The sequence below is a fragment of the Hemitrygon akajei genome, chromosome 9 (assembly GCF_048418815.1).
Source record: "Hemitrygon akajei chromosome 9, sHemAka1.3, whole genome shotgun sequence".
Classification (NCBI taxonomy): Eukaryota; Metazoa; Chordata; class Chondrichthyes; order Myliobatiformes; family Dasyatidae; genus Hemitrygon; species Hemitrygon akajei.
In genome coordinates, this window is record NC_133132.1 from 151,932,453 (window position 1) to 151,957,590 (window position 25,138).

Sequence of the window (25,138 nt, forward strand, 5' to 3'; positions counted from 1 at the left end):
CAAGACTTTTGGTTGACTTTTGGTACTGGGATCACACATGATGTTTTCCACACAGTGGGGATCCTTTCCAAACTGAGACTAAGATTGAAAATGCTCTGGAGAACTCTACGCAGCTGCTCAGCACACTCCTTCAGGACACTGGGGTTCACACCAGCCAGTCCCAATGCTTTGCCGTGTCTGAGTTTCCCCAGAATCCTTCTCACCTGCTCAGTCGTGAAGGTGAGTCCATGATGTCTGGGGAGTTGCTGAAAGAGGGCCTGGGGGTGGGGGGGAATAGGTGAGTATTGGGACGATAACAGTTGATATGTGGAGGTGTGGATGGTAGGTGCAGGGCAAGGAGGAGATGTAGATAGTGGTAGCCAATGTTGCTCATCCACGTGTTGAACTGGAGGGTGGGGGGAGAAAAGGGAGCAGGGGAGTCGTTGGTGCTGAGGGAGCATTAGGTGCCTCGGCATCTGGGCTGGTGTGCTGAGAGGGGAGTGAACAAGAGGCAATTGTCAAACCTATTGAAGAATTGGTTTAACTCATTAGCCCATTAACGGCTGTATTCCGAAGATTTACAGCTAAACTGCTTGAAGCTAGTGATGTTCTTCATGCCTCTCCACACCTCTTGTCTGCTACTCTTCTCAAGCTTGTTCTCCAGCTCTCTCCTGTATCCCTCTTTAGACACCTTGATCTTCTCCCTTAACTCCTCTGCACATGTTTCAATTCCTCCATGTCTCCTGATCTAAAGGCTCTCTTTTTGTGGTTAAGAAGAGCATTTAGATCACTGGTGACCCATGGTTTGTTGTTAAGGAAGCAGTGAACAGTCCTTGATGGTATTACGGTGTCCACACAGAAGTTGATGTAGCCAGTGATGCAATCAGTATGTCTGTTAATGTCCTCCCCATATGGTTCACAAAGCACATTCCAGTCAGTAAACTCAAAGCAGCTCTGTAAGGCCTCGATGACCGCTGCAGAAATTTGTGTATCTGAAGAAACTTTTGGTATCCCTTTTAATATTATTGGCTAGCTTACTTTTGTATTCCATCTTTACCTTCTTAATGACTTTTTAAAAGCCTTCTGTTGGCATTTAAAAGCTCCTAACCTCCTCTAACTTCCCACTAATTTTTGCTCTATTTGGCTTTTATGCTAGCTTTGACTTCTCTTGTTAGCCATGGTTGTGTCGTCTTGCTTTTAGAATACTTTATCCTCATCCTCTTTGGGATGTATATATCCTGTGCCTTCCGAAGTGCTTCCAGAAATTCCAGCCGTAGCTGCTCTGCCGTCACCCCTGCCAGTGTTCCTTTGCAATCAATTCTGGCCAACTCCACTCTCTTGCCTCTATAATCCCCTTTACTCCACTGTAGTACTGACACATCCAACTTCAGCTTCTCCTTCTCAAATTTCAGGGTGAATTCGATCATATTATGATCATTTTCTCCTAAGGGTTCTTTTATCTTAACCTTCTAATCAATTCAGGTTCATTGTACAAAACCCAATCCAGAATACAACTCCCATCAGGGTCTTTTTACCTTTCCAGTTCCTTAGCTCTATCCACAAGGATTCAAAATCTTCCAACACCATGTCATCTCTTTCTAATGATTTAATTTCTTTTTTTTAAACCAACAGAGCCATGCCACCCACTGTGCCCATCCTTTTGACACAATGTGTATTCTCAACATTAAGCTCCCAGCTAAATTCTTCTTTCATCCATGATTCAATGATGCCTATAACATCATACTTACCAATCTGTAACTGTGCTACAAGTTCATCTATCTTACTCCATTCAAGTATTCCACCTTTAGACCTGGATTCTTCTTTTTCAATTTTGTCCACCTTTTACATTACAACTCATCCTGTTGACTGCAATTTTGCCCTATCAGCAGCCTCACTACACATTGCCCCAGCTTGTAAACCAACAACTTCTGCACTATTACTCCAGTTCCCAGCCGCTGCCTAGTTAGTTTAATCCCACTCAAACAATTCTAGCTAACCTACCCGAAAAGATATTGGACCTCCTCAGGTTCATGTGCAAACAATTTATTTTGCTCAGGTCAAACCTTCCCTAGAAAAGATCCCAATGGTCCATAAATCTGAACCCATGCACCAGCTCCTCAGCCATACATTCACCTGCCAAATCATCCAATTCTTACCCTCAATGGCAAAAAGCACAGGCAGCAACCAAGAGATTACCCTGGAGGTCCTGTTTCTCAACTTTTACCTAGCTCCCTAAAATCTCTCTTCATGACCTCCTCACCTTGTCTACCTAGATCATTGGTGCTAATATGTACCAAGTCTTCTGCCTGCTCATCCACACTCGAGAATGCTTTGAACCCGATCCGAGACATCCCTCATCTTGGCACTAGGGAAGCAACATACCATCTGCGTGGCTCTATCCCACCCACAGAACATCACCTCAGATCAAAAACTAAGTAAAGATAAAGTTAAACATAACATTATACTGCACAGAAGCACAGTGATGTGCTAAACTAATTAAACCAATGACTTCAAATTAGTCCAATCCCTCTTCCCCCCCCCCCCCAACACATTTAACATATTCTTCCCTTGCTACATATTTATGCATGTGCCTGTCTAAAGAATCTTTTAAACACTTCTATGCTTTTTTCCCATACCACCCCCTGAAAGTGCATTCAGGGCCCCTACCACACTCCGGGGGGGGGGGGGGGGGGGTGAAAGCCACAGATTTTCACAGGTTGCTCTTCTCACCTTAAACACATGTCTTCTGGTACAAGACATTTCAATCTTGGGAAAATACACTGGCTGTCTGCCCCTGCCTCACCTAACTTGAAAAAGTCCTGTCAAATCTCTCCCTCAGCTTCCATTTTTCTAGAGCAGGGGTTCCCAGCCCTTTTGTGCCATTAAACGAGGGTCCGTGGAGCAAAGGTTGGGAACTCCTGCTCTAGTTGGGAATAGTCCCAACTTCTCCAACCTCTCCTCATAGCAAACTCTTCCCATACCAAGCCGCATCCGCATAGATCTCCTCCGCACCTTTTCTGCAATGAGGCAACCAGATCCGAACAAAAAACTATACTAAATTCTCCGAATGTGGCCAACCAGAGTTTTATAAAGCTGTAACATAATTTCCTGGCTCTTGACTAATGAAGGCAAGCATGCCATATGCCATTTTTAGCACACTTTCATATACTTGAGCAACCACATTAAGGGAGCCATGTACCTCAACTGCAGGATCCATTCTCTCATCAACACTGTTAAGGACACTGCCAATAACTTTGTACTTGCCTTTAATATTGGGTCTCCCAAAGTACAGAATTGTACACTTGCCTAGATTAAGCTTCATCTGCTGCCATTCCATCCATATTTTGCTCCAATCCACAGGGTATATCCTGCTGTATCTATGCAATCCACATCATCAATCTTTGTGCCATTTACAAACTTACTTGCCCATCCATAAGACTAGAAGATATAGGAGCAAAATTAGAACATCTGGCCCATCCAGTCTGCTTCACCATTTCAGCATGGCTGATCCATTTTCCCTCTCAGCTCCAATCTCATGCATTCTTCCCATATCCCTTCATGCTGACTAATCAAGAATCTATCAGCCTCCGCCTTAAATATACCATTTTACTACCTTTTCATCTCAATCACATACATAGTACAAAGTCAGCATGGTTTCTTTCGGGGAAAATCCTGCCTGACGAACCTGTTGGAATTCTTTGAGGAGATTACAAGTAGGATAGATAAAGGAGATGCAGTGGATGTTGTATATTTGGACTTTCAGAAGGCCTTTGACAAGGTGCCACACATGAGGCTGCTTACCAAGTTAAGAGCTCATGGTATTACAGGAAAGTTACTAATATGATTACAGCATTACTGATAGGTAGGAGGCAACGTGTGGGAATAAAAGGATCCTTTTCTGGTTGGTTGCCAGTGACTAGTGGTGGTCAGTGTTCAGACCACTTCTTTTTATGCTGTATATAAATGATTTAGATGATGGAATAGATGGCTTTGTTGCCCAGTTTGCAGATGATATGAAGATTGGTGGAGGGGCAGGTAGTGTTGAGGAAACAGGTAGGCTACAGAAGGACTTAGACAGATTAGGAGAATGGGCAAGAAAGTGGCAAATGTTGGAAAATGCACTTAGCATTCATTTTAAGAGGTCTAGAATACAAGAGTAAGGATGTGATGCTGAGGCCTTGTAAGGCGCTGGTGAGGCCTCACCTTGAGTATTGTGAACAGTTTTGGGGCCCGTCATCTTAGAAAAGATGTGCTGGCATTGGAGAGGGTCCAGAGGAGATTCACAAGAATGATTACAGGAATGAAAAGGTTGTAATACGAGGAATGTCTGATGGCTCTGGGTCTGTACTCACTGGAATTCAGAAGGATGAGGCCTAGACAGAGTAGATGTGGAAAGGATGTTTCCCATGGTGGGAGAGTCTAGGACAAGAGGGCACAGCTCAGAATAGAGGGTCACCCTTGCAAAACAGGAATGCAGAGAAATTTCTTTAGCCAAAGGGTGGTGAATTTGTGGAATTTGTTGCCACATGCAGCTGTGGAGGCCAGGTCATTGAGTGTATTTAATGCAGAGACCAATGGGTTCTTGATTGGTCATGGCATCAAAGGTTACGGGTAGAAGGCCAGGAACTGGGGTTGAGGAGGAGAAAAAAAAAGGATCAGCCATGATTGAATGGTGGACTAGACTCGATGGGCCAGATGGCCTAATTCTGCTCCTGTGTCTTATAAATATATACGGCATATTATATATAACATAGCAATTAACGTAGCACTACTACTGTGCCAGCAATCTGGTTCAATTCTGCCACTGTCTGTAAGGATACGTTCTCCATGTGACTAGTAGGTCACCTAGGTGTAATTGTGCAGGTGGCCTTTTCAAACAAAGCAAGAGGCTGAGAGTGGAAGACTGAAGTATCGTGGAGGGAAGGTTGTTTTTCTTTTCTTTAACTGATTGGGGAAAAGAGGCTAGACTGCGCAGGTGCGTGATGTAGCACGCCAAGGTTTAAAAGAAAGACCGCCATATACAGCAGCCGTCGTTGGAGTGGGACGGCTTTGGCGAGAAACAGGCAGAGGCGAGGGTAGGTTCCCGTAAGTTTCTGTTTTCTTCTTTTTCTTCAGGCGAGGGAAGGGAAAAGGGCAGGTAGTGCAGGGTTCCCCTGTGGCCATTCCCCTCCAAAACAGGTATACCAATTTGGATACTGTTGGGAGGGATGGCTTACCTGGGACAAGCTGCGGCAGCCGGATCTCTGGCACTGAGTCTGGCTCTGCAGTGCAGAAGAGAGGGAGGAAGAAGAGGAGAGCGGTAGCGATAGGGGACTCCATAGTCAGGGGTACAGACAGGAGATTCTGTGGTTGTGACAGAGACTCCTGGATGGTCTATTGCCTCCCGGGTGCCAGGGTCAGGGATGTCTCTGATTGCATGCACAGCATTCTGAGGTGGGAGGGTGATCAGCCAGATGTCGTGGTACACATCGGTACCAATGACATAGGTAGAAAGAGTCAGGAGGTCCTGAAGAGTGAGTACAGAGAGCTTGGTAGGAAGTTGAAAAACAGGACCTCGAGGGTAGTAATCTCCATGTGCCAGTGAGGGTAAGAGGAGGATGCTCTGGCAGATGAGCACGTGGCTGAGAAACTGGTGTAGGGGGCAGGGTTTCAGATTTCCAGATTATTGGGACCTCTTCTGGGACAGATGGGACCAGTACAAGAGGGACGGGTTACACCTGAACGACAAACCCCATTTCCAGAAAAGTTGGGATATTTTCCAAAATGCAATAAAAACAAAAATCTGTGATATGTTAATTCACGTGAACCTTTATTTAACTGACAAAAGTACATAGAAAAGATTTTCAATAGTTTTACTGACCAACTTAATTGTACTTTGTAAATATACACAAATTTAGAATTTGATGGCTGCAACACATTCAACAAAAGTTGGAAGAGAGTTAAAATAAGATTGAAAAGTGCACAGAATATTCAAGTAACACCGGTTTGGAAGACTCCATATTAAGCAGGCTAATTGGTAGCAGATGAGGTATCACGACTGGGTATAAAAGTAGCGTCCATCAAAGGCTCAGTCTTTGCAAGCAAGGATGGGTCGTGGCTCACCCCTTTGTGCCAAAATTCGTGAGAGAATCGTTAAATCAGTTCAAAAGGAACATTTCTCAATGCAAGATTGCAGAGAATTTAGGTCTTTCAACATCTACAGTACATAATATTGTGAAAAGATTCAGAGAATTCAGAGACATCTCAGTGCGTAAAGGTCAAGGTTGGAAATCACTGTTGAATGCACGTGATCTTCGAGCCCTCAGGCGGCACTGCCTAAGAAACCGTCATGCTACTGTGACAATTATAGCCAACTGGGCTCGGGAGTACTTCGGAAAACCATTGTCACTTAACACAGTCCGTCGCTGCATCCAGAAATGCAACTTGAAACTGTATTACGCAAGGAGGAAGCCATACATCAAATCTATGCAGAAATGCCGGCGAGTTCTCTGGGCCCGAGCTCATCTCAGATGGACCGAAAGACTGTGGAACCGTGTGCTGTGGTCAGATGAGTCCACATTTCAGCTATTTTCGGAAAAAACGGGCATCAAGTTCTCCGTGCCAAAGATGAAAACGACCATCCTAATTGTTATCAGCGAAAGGTGCAAAAGCCAGCATCTGTGATGGTATGGGGGTGCATCAGTGCCCACGGCATGGGTGAGTTGCATGTATATGAAGGTACCATTGACTCTGAGGCGTATATTAGGATTTTAGAGAGACATATGTTGCCATCAAGGTGACGACTCTTCCCGGGACGTCCATGCTTATTTCAGCAGGACAATGCCAGACCACATTCTGCACGGGCTACAACAGCGTGGCTTTGTAGACACAGAGTGTGTGTGATTGACTGGCCTGCTACCAGTCCAAATCTATCTCCTATTGAAAATATATCATGAAGAGGAGAATCAGACAATGGAGACCACGGACTGTTGAGCAGCTGAAGTCTTATATCAAGCAAGAATGGACAAAATTTCCAATTGCAAATCTACTACAATTAATATCCTCAGTTCCAAAACGATTAAAAAATGTTATCAAAAGGATGTAACACAATGGTAAACATGCCTCTGTCCCAACTTTTGTTGAGTGTGTTGCAGCCATCAAATTCTAAATTTGTGTATATTTACAAAATACAATTAAGTTGGTCAGTAAAACTATTGAAAATCTTTTCTATGTACTTTTGTCAGTTAAATAAAGGTTCACGTGAATTAACATATCACAGATTTTTGTTTTTATTGCATTTTGGAAAATATCCCAACTTTTCTGGAAATGGGGTTTGTACAAGGGGACCAATATACTTGCAGGGAGGTTTGCTAGTGTTATTGGGGAGGGTTTAAACTAGATACGCAGGGGGATGGGAACCACAGTGCCAGAGTAGTGGAACGGGGGTAAAAATAAATGATGTTAGTAGTTCATGCGAAGTTACAAATAGTAAGGTTGTGTGTGGGGGTAACAATCTTCTGAGGTGTGTATATTTCAATGCAAGGAGTACTGTGGGAAAGGCAGATGAGCTGGGGGCCTGGATTGACACGTGGAATTATGACATCATAGCCATTACTGAAACTTGGCTACAGGAGGGGCAGGACTGGCAGCTCAATGATCCAGGGTTCCGATGTTTCAGATGTGATAGAGGCAAAGGGATGAAGGGTAGGGGAGTGGCTTTGCTAGTCAGGGAAAATACTACAGCAGTGCTCAGGCAGGACAGATTAGAGGGCTTGGCTACTGAGGCCATATGGGTGGAGCTGAGAAACAGGAAAGGTATGACCACATTAATAGGGTTGTATTATAGACCACCCAATAGTCAGCGAGAATTGGAGGTGCAAATCTGCAGAGAGATACCAGACAACTGCAGGAGACAGAAAGTTGTGATTGTAGGGGATTTTAATTTTCCACACATTGATTGGGACTCCCATACTTTTAAAGGTCTAGATGGGTTAGAGTTTGTGAAATGTGTTCAGGAAAGTTTTCTAAATCAATATATAGATGTACCAACTAGGGAGGATGCAATATTAGATCTATTAGGAAATGAGTTAGGGCAGGTGACGGAAGTGTGTGTAGGGGAACACTTTGGTTCCAGTGATCATAACGTCATTAGTTTCAACTTGACCATGGATAAAGATAGATCTGGTCCTCGGGTTGAAGTTCTAAACTGGAAAAAGGCCAAATTTGAAGAAATGAGAAAGGATCCAAAAAGTGTAGATTGGGACAGGTTGGCAAGGATGTGATTGGTAAGTGGGAGGCCTTCAAAGGAGAAATTTTGAGAGTTCAGAGTTTGTATGTTTGTGTCAGGGTTAAAGGCAAAATGAATAAGAATAAGGAACCTTGGTTCTCGAGGGATATTGGAACTCTGATACAGAAGAGAGAGATGTATAACATGTATAGGCAACAGGGAGGAAATAAGATGCTTGAGGAGTATAAAAAGAGTAAGAAAATACTTAAGAAATCAGGAGGGCTAAAAGAAGACATGAAGTTGCTTTGGCAGTCAGGGTGAAGGATAATCCTAAGAGCTTCTACAGGTATGTTAAGAGCAAAAGGATAGTAAGGGACAAAATTGGTCCTCTTGAAGATCAGAGTGGTCGGCTATGTATGGAACCAAAAGAAATGGGAGAGATATTAAATGGGTTTTTTCCATCTGTATTTACTAAGGAAACTGGAATGGAGTCTATGGTAACAAGGCAAACAAGTAGGGAGGTCATGGAACTTGTACACATTAAAGAGGAGGAGGTGCTTGCTGTCTTGAGGCAAATCAGAGTAGATAAATCCCCAGGACTTGACAGGGTACTCCTTCAGACCTTGAAGGAGACTAGAGCTGAAATTGCAGGGGCCCTGGCAGAAATATTTAAAATGTCGATATCCACGGGTCAGGTGCCGGAGGATTGGAGGATAGCTCATGTAGTTCTGTTGTTTAAAAAAGGCTCAAAAAGTGTGATGGGAAATTATAGGCCAGTAAGTTTGACATCGGAAGTAGGTAAATTATTTGAAGGAATACTAAGAGATAGGATCTACAAGTATTTGGATAGACAGGGGCTTATTAGAAAAAGTCAGCATGGCTTTGTGCGTGGTAGGTCATGTTTAACCAATCTATTAAGAGTTTTTCGAGGAAGTTACCAGGAAAGTGGATGAAGGGAAGGCAGTGGATGTTGCATACATGGAGTTCAGTATGGCCTTTGACAAGGTCCCGCATGGGAGGTTAGTTAGGAAGATTCAGTTGCTAGGTATACATGGCGAGGTAGTAAATTGGATTAGACATTGGCTCAATGGAAGAAGCCAGAGAGTGGTAGTGGAGGATTGCTACTCTGAGTGGAGGCCTGTGACTAGTGGTATGCCACAGGGATCAGTGCTGGGTCCATTGTTATTTGTCATCTCTATCAATGATCTGGATGATAATGTGGCAAATTGGATCAGCAAATTTGCTGATGATACAAAGATTAGAGGGTTAGTGGACAGTGAAGAAGGTTTTCAAAGCTTGCAGAGGGATTTGGACCAGTTGGAGGAATGGGCTGAAAAATGGCAGATGGAGTTTAATGCAGACAAGTGTGAGGTATTGCACTTCAGAAGGTCAAACCAAGGTAGAACATACACCATAAATGGTAAGACACTGAGGAGTGCAGTAGAACAGAGGGATCTGGGAGTACAGGTACATAATTCCCTAAAAGTGGCGTCACAAGTAGATAGTGTCGTAAAGAGAGCTTTTGGTACATTGGCCTTTATAAATCAAAGTACTGAGTATAAGAGTTGGAATGTTATGGTGAGGTTGCATAAGACATTGATGAGACCGAATTTGGAGTATTGTGTGCAGTTTTGGTCACCTAATTACAGGAAGGATATTAATAAGGTTGAAAGAGTGCAGAGAAGGTTTACAAGGATGTTGCCGGGACTTGAGAAACTGAGTTACAGAGAAAGATTGAGTAGGTTAGAACTTTATTCCCTGGAGCGTAGGAGAATGACGGGTGATTTGATAGAGGTGTATAAAACTATGATGGGTATAGATAGAGTGAATGCAAGCAGGTTTTTTTCCACTGAGGCTAGGGGAGAAAAAAAAGAGGTCATGGGTTAAGGGTGAAGGGGGAAAACTTTAAAGGGAACATGGGGGGGGGGCTTCTTCATGCAGAGAGTGGTGGGAGTGTGGAATGAGCTGCCAGATGAAGTGGTGAATGTGGGCTCACTTTTGACATTTAAGAAAAACTTGGACAGGTAATATGGATGAGAGGGGTTTGGAGGGATATGGCCCAGGCTCAGGTCAGTGGGACTAAGCAGAAAAATGGTTCAGCACAGCCAAGGAGGGCCAAAAGGCCTGTTTCTGTGCTGTAATGTTCTATGGTTCTATGGGCTCATTGGGGCCAAAGGATCAGCTACTGTGTTGTCTCTCTAAATAAGCAAATAAATATGACTGTGTATGTGTGTGTGTGTGTCCTACACAGTCCTAGTAGAGATCGCTGTGTAACACCACTCATTATAGACCTCCATCCATCATAAACAGATTTACGTCACATAGAAAGGAAGGTGAGGTAAATGACTAAGTGAATAATTATGCAAGTGAATAAATATGGCAGTAATGAGATGAGTAAAGAAAAGTTCAATGCAGAGAACTGGGAATAGCAGATTCATAATCAGGTTTCCTACAGTGTGATGTTAAGAGGTTGTACATTCAGGAACATGCCACAAAAATTCATTTTTAAAAAAAATACATCGATATGAAAGCTAAACTAAGATCAGATATTGTTAAGAGCCTTGCCACTGCCCGGATAGCCCCGACTGTATTACAGCTTAATACTACAGCAAATAATACCAGCATATTACAGCCAAGTCTTATTACAGTTATAAGGGGAAAATAATATACCATAATCATTTTCTAAAAAAGGAACTTTGATGCAAACTTCTGTTAAAAATGAGAAGACTGGGTTTCTGCCAAAGTGTATAAATCAATTGAACAAGCCTCTTGTGGTTCACCATACACTTTATAACATTTGAAAGCTTCCTTAAATCACAGAAACATATAATCATAGAAATCTATGGCAGAGAAAGTCACTATTTGGTCCATATGTCTAAGTCAAACAAAATTGGAGCCAACTCCAATTTTGTAGATTATGGCTCTTTGATTGCTCACCTGAGTAGCTGTTAAATGTGCCGAGGATTTCTGCTTTCACTTGGTTTTCAGGCTTTGATTTCATAACTCTCCAGCATACTTGAACACTTACCTGAACCTAACCTATGAAAACTTCCTCAGTATTTTCTTCCCCTTTCTTCTTGCACTATTCAATTAATTTATACTTATTGTTATTTATAGTTTTTATTATTATGTATTGCAATGTACTGCTGCTGCAAAACAATAAATTTCACAGCATAAGCCGGTGATTTTAAACCTGATTCTGATAATATCTATTACCTTCTGTGAGAAAAGATGCATCTTCAACTCTCTTCAAATCCTTCCACCAATTAACTGTATCTATTTCTCTTACTTATTAAGCTCTCTGCCACAGGAAACCAGTCTTTCCTGTTCGGCATGTCTAGACCTCTCAATTTCATACAGCAGAATCAAATCTCTTTTCAATATTCTTCCTTGAACAAGTACAACCCCAAATTCCTGTAGTTGCTCTTAACATTTAACTCTTCAACTCTGGCAACATAGTTCTAAATCTCCTCTTCGTGGTATCATATTTTTCCTGTGATGCAGTGACCAAATCTGTTAACAGCATTCCAACTTCACCAAAATAGTGTTTAATGGAGATTTAGTAATGACTTCTCTACTCTTTTGTTAGGTGAGCAATGACTCAGTTATGTCCTCCTTTTTTCATTGATTTGTGGACGTGCCATGCAAGATTTCTCTATTTCTTGCCACTTTTTAAAATATGTCACCTTATATTCCCTTGTCTTGTTTGAACTTTTCAAATGCATTAACTTGCTCTTCTTTGGATGGAATTCCACTTGCGACCTTTTCTTTCCCCAGAATCAGTTGTAATAGCATTGAACAATTTTACATTTAATACTTCATGCTTCAAGCTTGAAACATATTGTTCATCTGGGTATACATTAGGTTAATTTTGATGGACTGGTGAAGTTATGCAATTAGCAAACTCTGCTTATTCCCTAGTGAGATACATTCTGCACAATGTTGAGTGAATCTAATTACACAGAAGAGAAGCTCTGTGTCAAAATATTTGACAAGACAATAGCACACATTATCTTGAATAGTACACTTTCAACAAAGAACAATGATAATTATTAGCTATCTCTACATTGTTGATAATTACGATAGTTGCGTGTGAATTACAGACAAAGATCGTTTATTCTTTAATTTTAAAAAAATCTGAACTGGCCTGAATATGGCCTGAACTTGCCCCAACTACTACAACCCAAATGATTCAGTAATTTGCCATGATGGTTAAACATTTAAATATTACATATCTTGCACAAGGTTAAAACATACAAACCGTATAATTTCATCAATAATTTAAAATGAGGATCTTAGGTTTATTACTTAATTACCACTTTAAAAACTTCTTGTTGGGAAATGTTTTATTTTAATTCACGAAATGAATTTCTGCTGTTCTGGAATCATATGAACTAACTGTCCTGCTTTCAAATTAGGAATATCAAATTGCTAGTGTTGGCAGGGGACTCCGGAAATTCACATCAATCCTGCAGATGGTTGTCATACATAACCTGTAGAAAAGTGGAGTTGAAGACATGGGAAAGTGGCATTTTGCTCAGTGGAAAAGTAGTTCTGCCTTTTCCTTCTGGCTATTCTGACCACTCCCTCACCATCCATTGTCACTGGCCTTACCAGTGTCACTCGACCTGGCTGGTCAAAGTGTCTGGATTGAGATGTTATTCAAGGTCCATCCTTTGGACCAACTTCAGTCACTTCAATTGAAAGAATATAAATTTCCCGAGCTGAATCACTGGTTAAGCACTTAAACACATTGAAATAGATAGAACACACATTTCCAAGTCTGGTCAACATTGCTCCTGATGTTCCACAATCTCTTCCTTTGATAGTTTGCCTTCACGATGTTGACAATGTTCTCTCTAGAAAGCAAAGCTCTGTAGTAAGCCTGGAATCATTGCCAGCAGAACCTATGGATAGGAATAAACAGTTGACGTTTCAGGCCGAGGCCCTTCATCAGTTCTAATGAAGGGTGCTGGCCCGAATCAGCGACCATTTATTCCCCTTCATAGACGCTGCTTGACCTGCTGAGTTCCTCCAGCATTGTGTGTTACTCAGGATTTCCAGCACCTGCACAAACTCTTTTGTTCATCATTGCCAGCAGTGCTTAGTCAGCAAGGCTCAGGAATCAGAGCCAGGTTTAGCACACAGGCAGTGACTCACGCCAGATTTCTGGAGGTGGCATGGCTTCTCTTTTGTAGTGCTGCTGTGTCTTTACCTGGAAGTGTGCCTGGATTGTTTGTGGGTAGTCACTAATTAAGCAGCCTGTGATACTGAAGAAAGACTGGATGAATGAAGCTTTTTCCAAAGCACCTGGCATACAGCCACCCGATGCTGTGCTTGTAGCAGCTGAGAAACACAGAATTCCAAGAACTCAAGGTGCTTCCACATTTAATGACAGTCGCTGCCGAAGGATCTCGGCCCAAAACGTCGAGTGTCCTATTTTCCATAGATGCTGCTTGGCCTGCTGAGTTCCTCCAGCATTTGCGGACTTTCTCTTGTTCTTAATAACAGTTCTTCACTTTAACTTCATACAGCCTGGCCAGTCATCAGGTTTCGAAGCTGGCATTTACTAGGCAGAGTGGCAGCACAGGAAAACAGATTGTTCTCTAGAGATTAAGAATTCTATAGATGGTCTTCAGGTCGATAAGAGGTGTGTGCATCTGCTGGTATGATACTACTGTTCCAGATCCGGAGGTGCATGGCTACAAAACTAGTGTGAACAGACCCAGGCAGGTGGAGGATATAATACTACCAATCCGAGACCAGGGGCCGGGCTAATGTCACTCCCAGACCCAGGGGCAGGATGGCTTTCACCCTGCAGATCCAGTGATGCTGGCAGAGCACTGGCCTGCTGGATCTAGCTGCTCCCAGCTCCTATCAGCTGTGGTTTTTCCATGACCTAAAACACATCTTTGGAACTATTTAATTTACAAGTCTGGGGCTCTACACAGCATCATTAGCCAACTCATCATTGTACTAACTCTTAACCTGCCTCCCTTAAATCGGAAGTGGACATGCTTGAAACAGAGTGGGATAGAGTTTCAGACCATTGAAATCTGACTGCCAGCCACAGTGATGTTTCATAGTGTACTGGACAGACAAATGTAGCAGTGCGGTCTCAAGAAAAGCCATTTACAATTAAAATGGTATGAAGTCATAAATCCTCTGCTATTCTGACATTTAGTTTATTTAAGAAGGATCGATACATTTTTGGGTCCGAAGGAATATGTGGTACTAGCAGGGAAAATGAACATGAAGTACAATATTAGCTATGATGTTAATGAATGACAGAGCACGTTTGAAAGGCTGTACCATCTACTTGGGCTCCTTGTTAAGTTCTTAAATACACCTGATGTCTTGACCAGGAGCAAGTTATGTGAGCTGGCAAGCAACGCTGCAGGTACTTGCATAGATCATTTTAATCATATGGCACGGAGAATGGGAAGTGTTCTGTACTGATACTGCAACTTAACAGTCTCAATGTTCTGATCTGTATGGCGAAAGACTTCTTTTGTTATAAACAGTATTTCCTCTTACTCATTCTGAGCAACTCCATAAGAGATCTGCTAAATGTTTAAACATGTTGCCTGGTGTCATTTTTAAGACAAGAGAGAAATATTATTTGCAGAAAGGAATATGTAGGGGAAATCATGACATTCACAGGACCTCTTTAGAGTAGATAATATAAAAATAACCAGGGATGTCAAAAAGATAAAAGTTTTTGACAATCTAAAACCCAAAGCTACATTATCATTCTCAGTGATTCTGTATCACACTCAAAATAAATCAGAAAAATAACTGAGGAAAATTTTTTATCTCATTGTTTCAAGAAATAAATTTTTAATTAGTAACAGCAGTGACTGCTAAATGTCCTCAATCAAAATAGACATACTTCAGTAGAATTAATGCATCTTTCTAATAATAGAGCTAGGATGTTCATCATTATTCAATAATTAAGTATGGAAAATTATAAGGTGATTTAAAAAAGACGTTCTAAATTAGTTCTCACTTCCTTTTCATGTAACAAATGGTCACACCAGTGTCATCATAAAAATGAACTACATCTAGTAATCTACAGATTTGAGTTTAAAGCCTGCTTTAATTATTTTTTTAAATGAACATGTTTCTCCCAATCACGTAATCTTGGGTGATCTTCCTCCCTACTGACTTTAACAGATCACACATGACGTTTCAAATACAATTTAATTACTTTGTTGTGCAGTCATTGTATACAGTACAGCGTAGCCTTGCTGAACACTACAGAAAGCAGTAACTTCGACTATTTTGTTCCAGTTCAAACACTGTTAGTTAAGTAGATATATGGTGGAAATTTATCAGAATTGCAGAATGATATATTGCTTAATTCAGCTGTTGATTATTATGGAATGCATTTCTGCTAAGAAAGAGTAGTGTGGGGGGTGGTAAAATCCCTTCTCACATACATATTTTCATTATGGGATTTAATTAACATTTATTTTGATAGTTTCATCTCAAGCTTACCTCATGCTTAAATGCTTTGGCTTGTTCTTCACAACCTGGCAAACTCAGTATAAACTCTGATACCTGCAGATATTACCAGACACAGTAATTTAACAAAACAGACCTGGAATATAGAACATTAACATAAATATTTGGATTAATCAGTCTTTACCATTTTGCTCTTATAATTTATTAGTAAAGTTTCTGTCTCTGTTGGTGGTACGTCTAATTCCTCGTAATAATGTAATCAGCTGGAAGGCAGCAGCAGATTGTGGATTAGTGCTAATCAGCTCATCTATTACTAAAAAAGTTCTTTCTCATGTTTAAATTGTTCAAAGTATATTTATTATCAAAGTATGTATACGTCACCATATACTACTTTGAAATTCATTCTCTTGCAGGCATTAGCAGTAGAACAAAGAAATATGATAGAATCAAAAAAAAACACACGCACAAACCAAGTCTGACAAACAACAAGTGTGCAAATGGCGACAATCTGTGTAAGTAAAAATAAATAAGTAGAAGAATAATACTGAGAACATGAGTTGTAGAGTCCTTGAAGGTGAAAACATAAGAAGTGGAGTCAGTTCAGTGTTGATGTGAGTGAAGTTATCCACGCTGGTTCAAGAGCAGTTCTGGTCACCTAACTATAGGAAGGATATCAGTAAGATTGAAAGAGTGCAGAGAAGATTTACTAGGATGTTGCTGGGTCTTCAGGAGTTGAGTTACAGGGAAAGATTGAACAGGTTAGGACTTTATTCCTTGGAGCATAGAAGAATGAGGGGAGATTTGATAGAGGTTTACAAAATTATGAGGGGTATAGACAGAGTAAATGTGAGTAGGCTCTTTCCACTTAGATTAGGAGAGATAAATACGAGAGGACATGGCTTTAGGGTGAAAGGGGAAAGGTTTAGGGGAACATTAGGGGGAACTTCTTCACTCAGAGCGTGGTGGGAGTGTGGAACGAGCTGCCATCTGACGTGGTAAATGCTCTTAAGTTTTAAGAATAAATTGGATAGATGCATGGATGGGAGAGTTCTGGAGGGTTATGGACTGGGTGCAGGTCAGGGACTAGCGGAATAAAGTTTCGGCACAGACTAGAAGGGCCGAATGCCTGTTTTCTGTGCTGTAGTGTTCTATGGTTCTAAGAGCCTGATGGGTGTAGGGTAATAACTGTTCTTGAACCTGGTGGTGTGGCTTCTGTTCCTCCTTCCTGATGAGAAGAGAGAAAGGCCTGGATTGTTCTTGAATTTCTCCAAGGCTGTGCATTGTCCTTGCACTAGACTTTATTCCCATCATCATGATCAGTACAAGACACTTCCATTGCTCTGGATATACGCTTTGACCCTACTCAATGAATTAACTTGCCAGAGGTTCACTTCCATACAGAAAATACTACAGTTTTTTTTTAAAAAGTCAGTCAATGAATTTCACTGTGTGGGCGGAAACATGATCATTTATTTTCATGAAACCCAATGGTTCACCACTGCAACTCAACAGAATGAGATATTTTGATCAGGCATTTAACCCTTATCCAAAGTTACTGTGAACATATTACCGTGGGTCTAAGAGTTTTGTTTCGAAAATCAAAGATATAAATTAGTGGCCATCTAGAACTTGGACCCATCTGCACCCGTTTTTTCCCTTGAAGCAAAAGTCACACCTATAATGAGTTTTTGCACATTCTGAAGTGTTTCCTGCTGGAACCTCCCAAAATGGAAATTAGATTAGGCACAAAAGTACTCTTAAAAACCTTGTTCTTTGTTGCAGGAGGTTTAAGTGAGCGCTTAATAGTGGGCTAAGCCAAGCAAACTGTTTTCCTAAAAATATGCACTTTAATTCCCTCATAACATTAAAAACTAATTAGTCTTATTCACTTGGATGTAAAGATCTTCATCAAGTACAAATGTGCATTTCAACCTATTATTTTGTTTGTATAGTTTCCTTAATGAGGATGACAGAGAAGACATTGAGAAAAGCAAGTCCTTGACGTGGGTAAACAGATCTTGAAAGGGAACTTCACCCCCCCCCCCCCCCCCACAACCTCCCGAGTATTGTCACAGGTGTTGTTGCTTTGTCATTCATTGTGTATGTAAACCTGCTAAACCAGAAGAATAAAGCAGCCTAAAGGGTTAAAATTTTCACTAAATTGCCTTTAGTTCCAGCAATGTTGAAGATTTTAAGAGTAACTTAAAATAAACAAATGTTTACCCTTTCAAAATCATTTAACCGGTAGTTTGATGTGACCACAGTATGAATTTGTATTGAACAGATACTGATTTCTTTGGATGTATTTAAACCATCTTTGAAACATGATATTAAATCCGGCAATTACTAATGTTTGCCTGCCTACCTTAAGCACTTCTGTGGTTTAGTAATATCATAATTGGGGTGGTACAGTAGCATAGTGGTTGGCACGCTTTACAGAACAGGAGGTCTGAGTTCAATTCCTGCTGCTGCCTGTAATGAGTTTGTACGTTCTCCCCGTGACCATGTGGGTTTCCACCAGGTGCTCTGGTTTCCACCCACAGTCCAAAGACGTGCCAGTTGCTAGGTTAGTTGGTCATTTAAAATTATCCCCTGATTAGGCTAGCATTAAAGCGGGGGAATGCTGGGCAGAGTGGCTCAAAGGGCTGGAAGGGCCTATTCAATGCTGTATCACAGTAAATAAATAATTGCATTATAAATGTTTAAAATAAACTGCAAAGCTAATTTGTAATTTTGTTATTTGATTTCCTAACATAGTTATCTCATTATTTATTAGCTTATATTAAATAGCATGGAGGACTGGTAATTTTAGAGCAGTTTGTACAAGATCATTCAAACAAGTCAAAATTACACAAACTTTTATTTTAACCAGAAAATGGTGAATTATCACAAGTGATATGGTGCGCATCATCCTGCCTGGTCCACAAAGTTCCGAGTATACCTCGCACCTGACTCCACGCTATAAAAGACTCAGTTGAGGGTGGGATATTGTGTATTGAACCATTTGTGGGTATTCTGAATTCTTTGTGCAAGATAGTGATCACAGAGATGGGGGAGTCTGAGACACTAGAGACCCAAGGTCTTAACATGGACAAGGAGGAGCACTCCTTGTCTTCCTGCAAAATAAAAGATACTTAAGTAAAACCAGGGTCTCAGTTTGTTCTCTTGCAGGAGATGGTGCGTGACATTGAGAATTAGACACATATACTCAGATTGCCTATGTGTAACTATGCCATTTGAGAGGCCATCACCAGTAGATGGCTATCTGAAGTTCTGTTAAAATGCAGAGCATTTTGAATGGCTTGGATGTTTCCAAACTGTAATAATAATGCTCTGCCTTCCATGCTGGGGTGATATCGAGACTACAGATCTTTTCAAAATTTCTCAATAGTCCTGTGTCAGTAAATCAGGCTGAATGGAACTGGAGATAGCTGCTCTTAATTAAATTTCCTTCAAGACATACCTATCCTATTATTCCAATCTGACATATCATGATGTTGCTTACTGCTATAAAGGGGAGTAAGAATTTTGTAACAATTAACCAAGACAGATACATCCAAAAAATTGAAATGCTGCAATGCATTTAATATAGAAAGATATATGCTGTTTAAAAAAGGACACTTCCTACCCACCTCATCAATAGTCCATTTTGCCACCTTTCTGGCAGTGATGCCAGCAACTCCAGGTAATAGCTTGCTGTGCTGCTCCCAGCAGAGAGGCAGACTGGGCACGGGGCATGCTGAGGACATAAACACTGACTGGTGCAAAGCTTGCTGCAGGCTGCTATCATCATTTTCTGTGGAGAGGATACAATGTGTTACAAAATTAACTTGACTTTATTTCTTACATCCTTCACATACATGAAGAGTAAAAATCTGAATGTGCAATTTATAGTAATTTGTAATAAATAGTTTGTACAACAGGACAGTCACTAACTACAGTTGTATTAGCATGAATTAAACAGTTGGATGGCCTGGTGGAAGAAGCTGTTCCAGAGCCCGTTGGTCCTGGCTTTTATGCTGTGGTACCGTTTCCCAGATGGTAGCAGCTGGAACAGTTTGTGGTTGCGGTGACTCGGGTCCCCAATAATCCTTCGGACCCTTTTTACACACCATCTTTGTAAATGTCCTGAATAGTGGGAAGTTCACATCCACAGACGTGCTGGGCTGTCCACACCACCCTCTGCAGAGTCCTGCAATTGAGGGAAGGACAGTTCCTATACCAGGCAGTGAAGCAGCCAGTCAGGATGCTCTCAATTGTGCCCCTGTAGAAAGTTCTTAGGATTTGGGGACTCATACCAAACTTCTTCAACTGTCTGAGGTGAAAGAGGCACTGTTGTGTTTTTTTTCCCCCACCACATAACCAGTATGTTCAGACCACATGAGATCCTCGTTCACATTAAAATAATGAACAAACATGTTAAATATAATTTATTCTGGCATCTTCCCCCCTTCCTTCTCAGTCCCGAAGAAAGGTCTCAGCCTGAAACATCAACTTTCTATTCATTTCCATAGATGCTGCCTGACCTGCTAAACCTCCTCCATCATTTTGTGTGTGTTGCTTTGAATTTCCAGTATCTGCAGACTTTCTCATGTTTATTAAATATCAGGGCATTTTCCTTAATCACACATTTCAAAACAAAGTAGAAATGATTACATGTCACAAAATTAAAGCTAAATTATTTTTCACTCACAAAATTTTAATTAGAAGACTACTTGATTTCATTTTGTAGCACCCATGTTCTCAACATAAGTAGGTTCTGCTCAACAAGCCCGATTGAAATTGTTTGCATGGTGACTAGGGCAATGGACAGGCGAATGCCCCTGAATTCCTCTTACAAGGACTTCCAGAAGGAAATTAGTAAAATTTCTCATTAGAGACTGTTATCTGAAGTTGAAGTGCTTGGTAAATTATTGACCTGGTCAGAAAGGGACAGTAGGCAGGTACATTGATTTGCAGTTTGTGACTAGTGGTGTTGCATGAGGGTCTGTGTCAATGCTTCAACATTTATCCATACGTACATATTTTACATACAGAGTAAACACATTTACAGTAAGGTGTTGATATTCTGTGATGAGCGCTTAACTAGATTAGATTTAGAATTAATGACATGCCAGTCTCTTTCCATTCTCAGGGTGAAGCAGCAACACCATATATTCTGTCTGGATGGTCTCTAACCTGATGGCATGAATATCAACTTTTCTTTAAAAAAAAACACCCTCCCCTGCCCCTCTTCTTCTATTCCCCACTCCTCACCCGCTTATCACTTCTCCCTGGGACACCTCCTGCTTCCCTTTCTCATATGGTCCACTCTCCTCCCCTATCAGATTCCTTCCTCTCCAGCCCATTAACCTTCCCCACCCACCTGGCTTCACCTATCACCTGCTAGCTCTCCCCATATCTTTTTATTCTGGCATCTGCCCTCTTCCTTTCCAGTCCTAAAGAAGGGTCTCAGCCCATAACATCGACTATCTATTCATTTCCATAGGTGTTGCATGACCTGCTGAGTTCCTCCAGCATTTTATGTGCGTAAATTCCGAGATTATCTTACTTACATGTGTACAATAATAAGAGTTGCTTATATATTCCGATTCATAACTGAGCAAACAGATATCACCCCTGGCGTCTGTGAAACAGATCATTGCATCCATTGTTTTCTGCCTACTTAACACCAGAGAGTACTTCCACTCAAATATAGAGAGCCATTTTCTTTCTGATATTGGCAGACACATCTTTAAAATTTTCATACTGAGAAGTAATATTTTATGCATTTCAACTTCCTGACCAAATTAATATTGAGTTTGTGTGTATGATGACCCATGATTAGTTCCCCTTACCCTTGTTATCATTTTGCCAGTTAACTTTATTTGATACATCCTCCTCCTCCTTTAACCTCGGATGTTTCAATGGTCTTCCCGCTCTAGAAAAAAAACGAGAGAAAAAGTCAGAAGAGCACCATATAAAATTAAGCAAAAGCATAATTGTGAGAACAAGATGACATTGAAGTGTTAAAATAACAAAATGTGTGAAAAATAAAGTATTTTTTCAGTCATAAAACATAGCTACAAGTTTATCAATGCACCTTTTCTGGTCAGTTCTTAATGATGTCCTTAATACAAAATTTCGCTTGAAATCATTATCAACTATCTCCAACCTGTGCTTACAAATTAATTTACAAAAAAAGGTAAAGGATCTATGTTTGGTTAACGGAATAGTAGATGCTGCTGCTGCTTTTAAGCTGCTTATGGCGTTAAGGACAGAAGCATATAGGGAAAAATCATATTTAATAAATATTATTAGCAACACTTACAGACAGAAATGAGAATATATTCTTGTTACCAGTGTTATTAAATGTTATGAATGATGTCACTATGGATTATAATTCATTTCTGCTTGATTATAAATCTTATTTTTACTTCTAAGAAAATAGTTTCATACACTGTTATTATAATTTCTTCGCCTTTAAATACAATGCATCAATTGTATTAATTAATTATTTTGAAAAAGAGCATTACGAACAAATTACAAAGTTCAGAAGTGCTTATATCACTGGAGTTTGAAATAAAAAGCTAATATCGCAAACACTTTCTATTGCAATCAACAGTTCTACTATTGAGCAAAACATGGCACTGATTAAATAATTCCAAAAATTTCTTCATATTCCCTCATTGGATTAGGAATCAATTATGCACAAGTTACAAGTTTGTAGCACCAAACTACCTTGTCAATGTTTGAGGAATTAAACAATAAACTCCACTGTGGAACAATTAATTGTGCAAGTATTGAAATCAATACTAAATGAAACATTAATACAAAAACATGTTTATATTTTGAGTGTCTCAATTTTTTTTCAATGCAGGCTGATTTTTAAAAAAAATATTCTTGTTCTTATTTTCCTACTCTAGTTTTCATTTCCAGCCATCAGCCTTCTTGTTAACAAGCATCATTATTAATTTGAACAGCTTGAAATACGTGCTTGGGAAGCTGCAAGCAAATTTTTCCATTGTAACTCTACTTCAATATATTTATGTAAATGACAATAAACTCAACGTGATTTTAATCACCCTAGGACCACTTGTATCTGATGGAATGAAACAAACAAGTTAATGCAATCTTTCATTGCAATATTATCGCTTTGACTCTTGGTACAATTTTGGTAAAGCTACTTTTGACCCCCACCAAGCTCGATATCTTTCAGGGTGCTTACTTGCAAAATGAAATCGAGTCATAGATTGATAGAGTTATGACATCACAGCAACAGGCCCATTGGCCTATTTTATCCTTGCTGATCAAGTTGCTAACCTGAGTTAGTCCTATTGTTCTGTGTTTGTTCCATATCCCTACAAAGCTTTCTTATCAGTGTTCTCTGGCTATAATAATTGGTTCCTTATTTTTTGTAATGCAATTCAAACCTCTGAGATAATACATCTTGGACTGCTTTTTGTACCTGTAAACCAGCTTGAATTTGTGTTACACAATTTTATATCTGAATACAAATTCTCAATTAACAATTGTGAAAATTAACATTTTTGAGGATCTTTAAAAATGTAATCGTAAATAACTTGAAATAGAATTTCATAATCACAGACTAATATTGCTTCTCTAAACACTATTAATCATTAATAAACCATTTTCTCAACAACATATTTTTATGAGGTTGAGGGCAAGTTGACTACAGTTTAAAAGAAAACAACATTTAAATATTAGCTCTAAGTATACCTGCTGATGAATTAAGGTTCAGTTTTTTTTGCAGGTAGTAATTGAACTAAATTTTATTATTAAATCTTATTCAAATAGGCATATTTAAAAGAAAGGCATTACTGAATTAATAATGAATCTATTAAAATAAAACAAAGTAGTCCTATACTGTATTTGATGTTAATTATAGTTTTATTTTTAATTTTAATTAATTTAAAAAACATTATAAAGAAAATGTTATAATGTTTTCAGTTTTATGAAGGTACTGTCAAATAATGCTGCAAATTTGAAAGCCTCTGCAATGAAACTCGCTGTAAGTCTTCCTCAAGATAGTGCCATAGACCCAACAAACTCTGGCTGCTTCATCAAAAACAAAGCTTTATCGTTAAGCCAAAAGTAGGGAAGCATGTCAATGATTTTCAAGCAGTCAATTACTTGGAAACCCCCATGCCCAGATGCAGAAATCTCAACATTTGGCCGAGTTAAACAGCAAAAAGCAAATGCATTGCATTGGCTCAGGCAATGAACATTTTCTAATTGAACTAATCACCTACCCTTGTGTTCAAAAGCATCACCACATTCCTCATCATTTAAAAGATGGGGTGGCGTGGTGGCAAAGTGGTTAGCACAACGCTTTACAGTACCAGCGACATGGGTTCAAATCCCACCACAGCCTGCAAGGAGTTTGTACGTTCTCCCTGTGATCACATGTGTTTCTTTTGAGTGCTCTGGTTTCCAAAGACATACCAGATGGTAGGTTAATTGGTCATTGTAAATTGTCCTGTGGATTAAATCAGGGGTTGCTGAGTGGTGTGTCAGGAATGGACAGGAGGAGGAGTATAGGAAACTGATACAGGACTTTGTGATATGGTGCAACTCAAACTACCTGCGTCTCAATATCACCAAGACCAAGGAGATGGTGGTGGACTTTAGGAGATCTAGGCCTCATATGGAGCCAGTGATCATTAATGGAGAATGTGTGGAGCAGGTTAAGACCTACAAGTATCTGGGAGTACAGTTAGACGAGAAGCTAGACTGGACTGCCAACACAGATGCCTTGTGCAGGAAGGCACAGAGTCGACTGTACTTCCTAAGAAGGTTGGCGTCATTCAATGTCTGTAGTGAGATGCTGAAGATGTTCTATAGGTCAGTTGTGGAGAGCGCCCTCTTCTTTGTGGTGGCGTGTTGGGGAGGAAGCATTAAGAAGAGGGACGCCTCACGTCTTAATAAGCTGGTAAGGAAGGCGGGCTCTGTCGTGGGCAAAGTACTGGAGAGTTTAACATCGGTAGCTGAGCGAAGGGCGCTGAGTAGGCTACGGTCAATTATGGATAACTCTGAACATCCTCTACATAGCACCATCCAGAGAAAGAGAAGCAGTTTCAGCGACAGGTTCCTATCGATGCAATGCTCCTCAGACAGGATGAAGAGGTCAATACTCCCCAATGCCATTAGGCTTTACAATTCTACCGCCAGGACTTAAGAACTTTTTAAAAGCTATTATTAATGCTTTTTGAGATAGTGATTTAGATGCATATCATATTTTTTACTGAGTTAAGTATTGTATGTAATTAGTTTTGCTACAACAAGTGTATGGGACATTGGAAAAAAAGTTGAATTTCCCCATGGGGATGAATAAAGTATCTATCTTGAAGGGCCAATAGGGCCTTTTCCAAGCTGTATCTCAATAAAATATAATAGATACAAGAGAGCAAGTCAGGGGCTTGGTGCTCTTCTGTGCCTTCCAATTCTCCAACACTCATGTAATGCTACTGTGACACTGTAATTTCC

General features: G+C 40.3%; 1 protein-coding gene across 7 annotated transcripts in view; it reads right to left on the reverse strand.

The window, feature by feature from the left end:
* l3mbtl3 (L3MBTL histone methyl-lysine binding protein 3) overlaps positions 1-25,138 on the reverse strand; it is a 155,556-nt gene that overhangs the window by 17,483 nt on the left and 112,935 nt on the right. For all 7 annotated transcript variants that reach the window (XM_073057304.1, XM_073057303.1, XM_073057302.1 and 4 more), the window contains 3 exons: positions 21,490-21,572; positions 19,285-19,448; positions 15,686-15,748 (listed from right to left, as the gene is read on the reverse strand). In XM_073057304.1, coding sequence (XP_072913405.1) covers positions 15,686-15,748; positions 19,285-19,448; positions 21,490-21,572 — 310 coding nt within the window. The remainder of the gene's footprint in view (positions 1-15,685; positions 15,749-19,284; positions 19,449-21,489; positions 21,573-25,138) is intronic.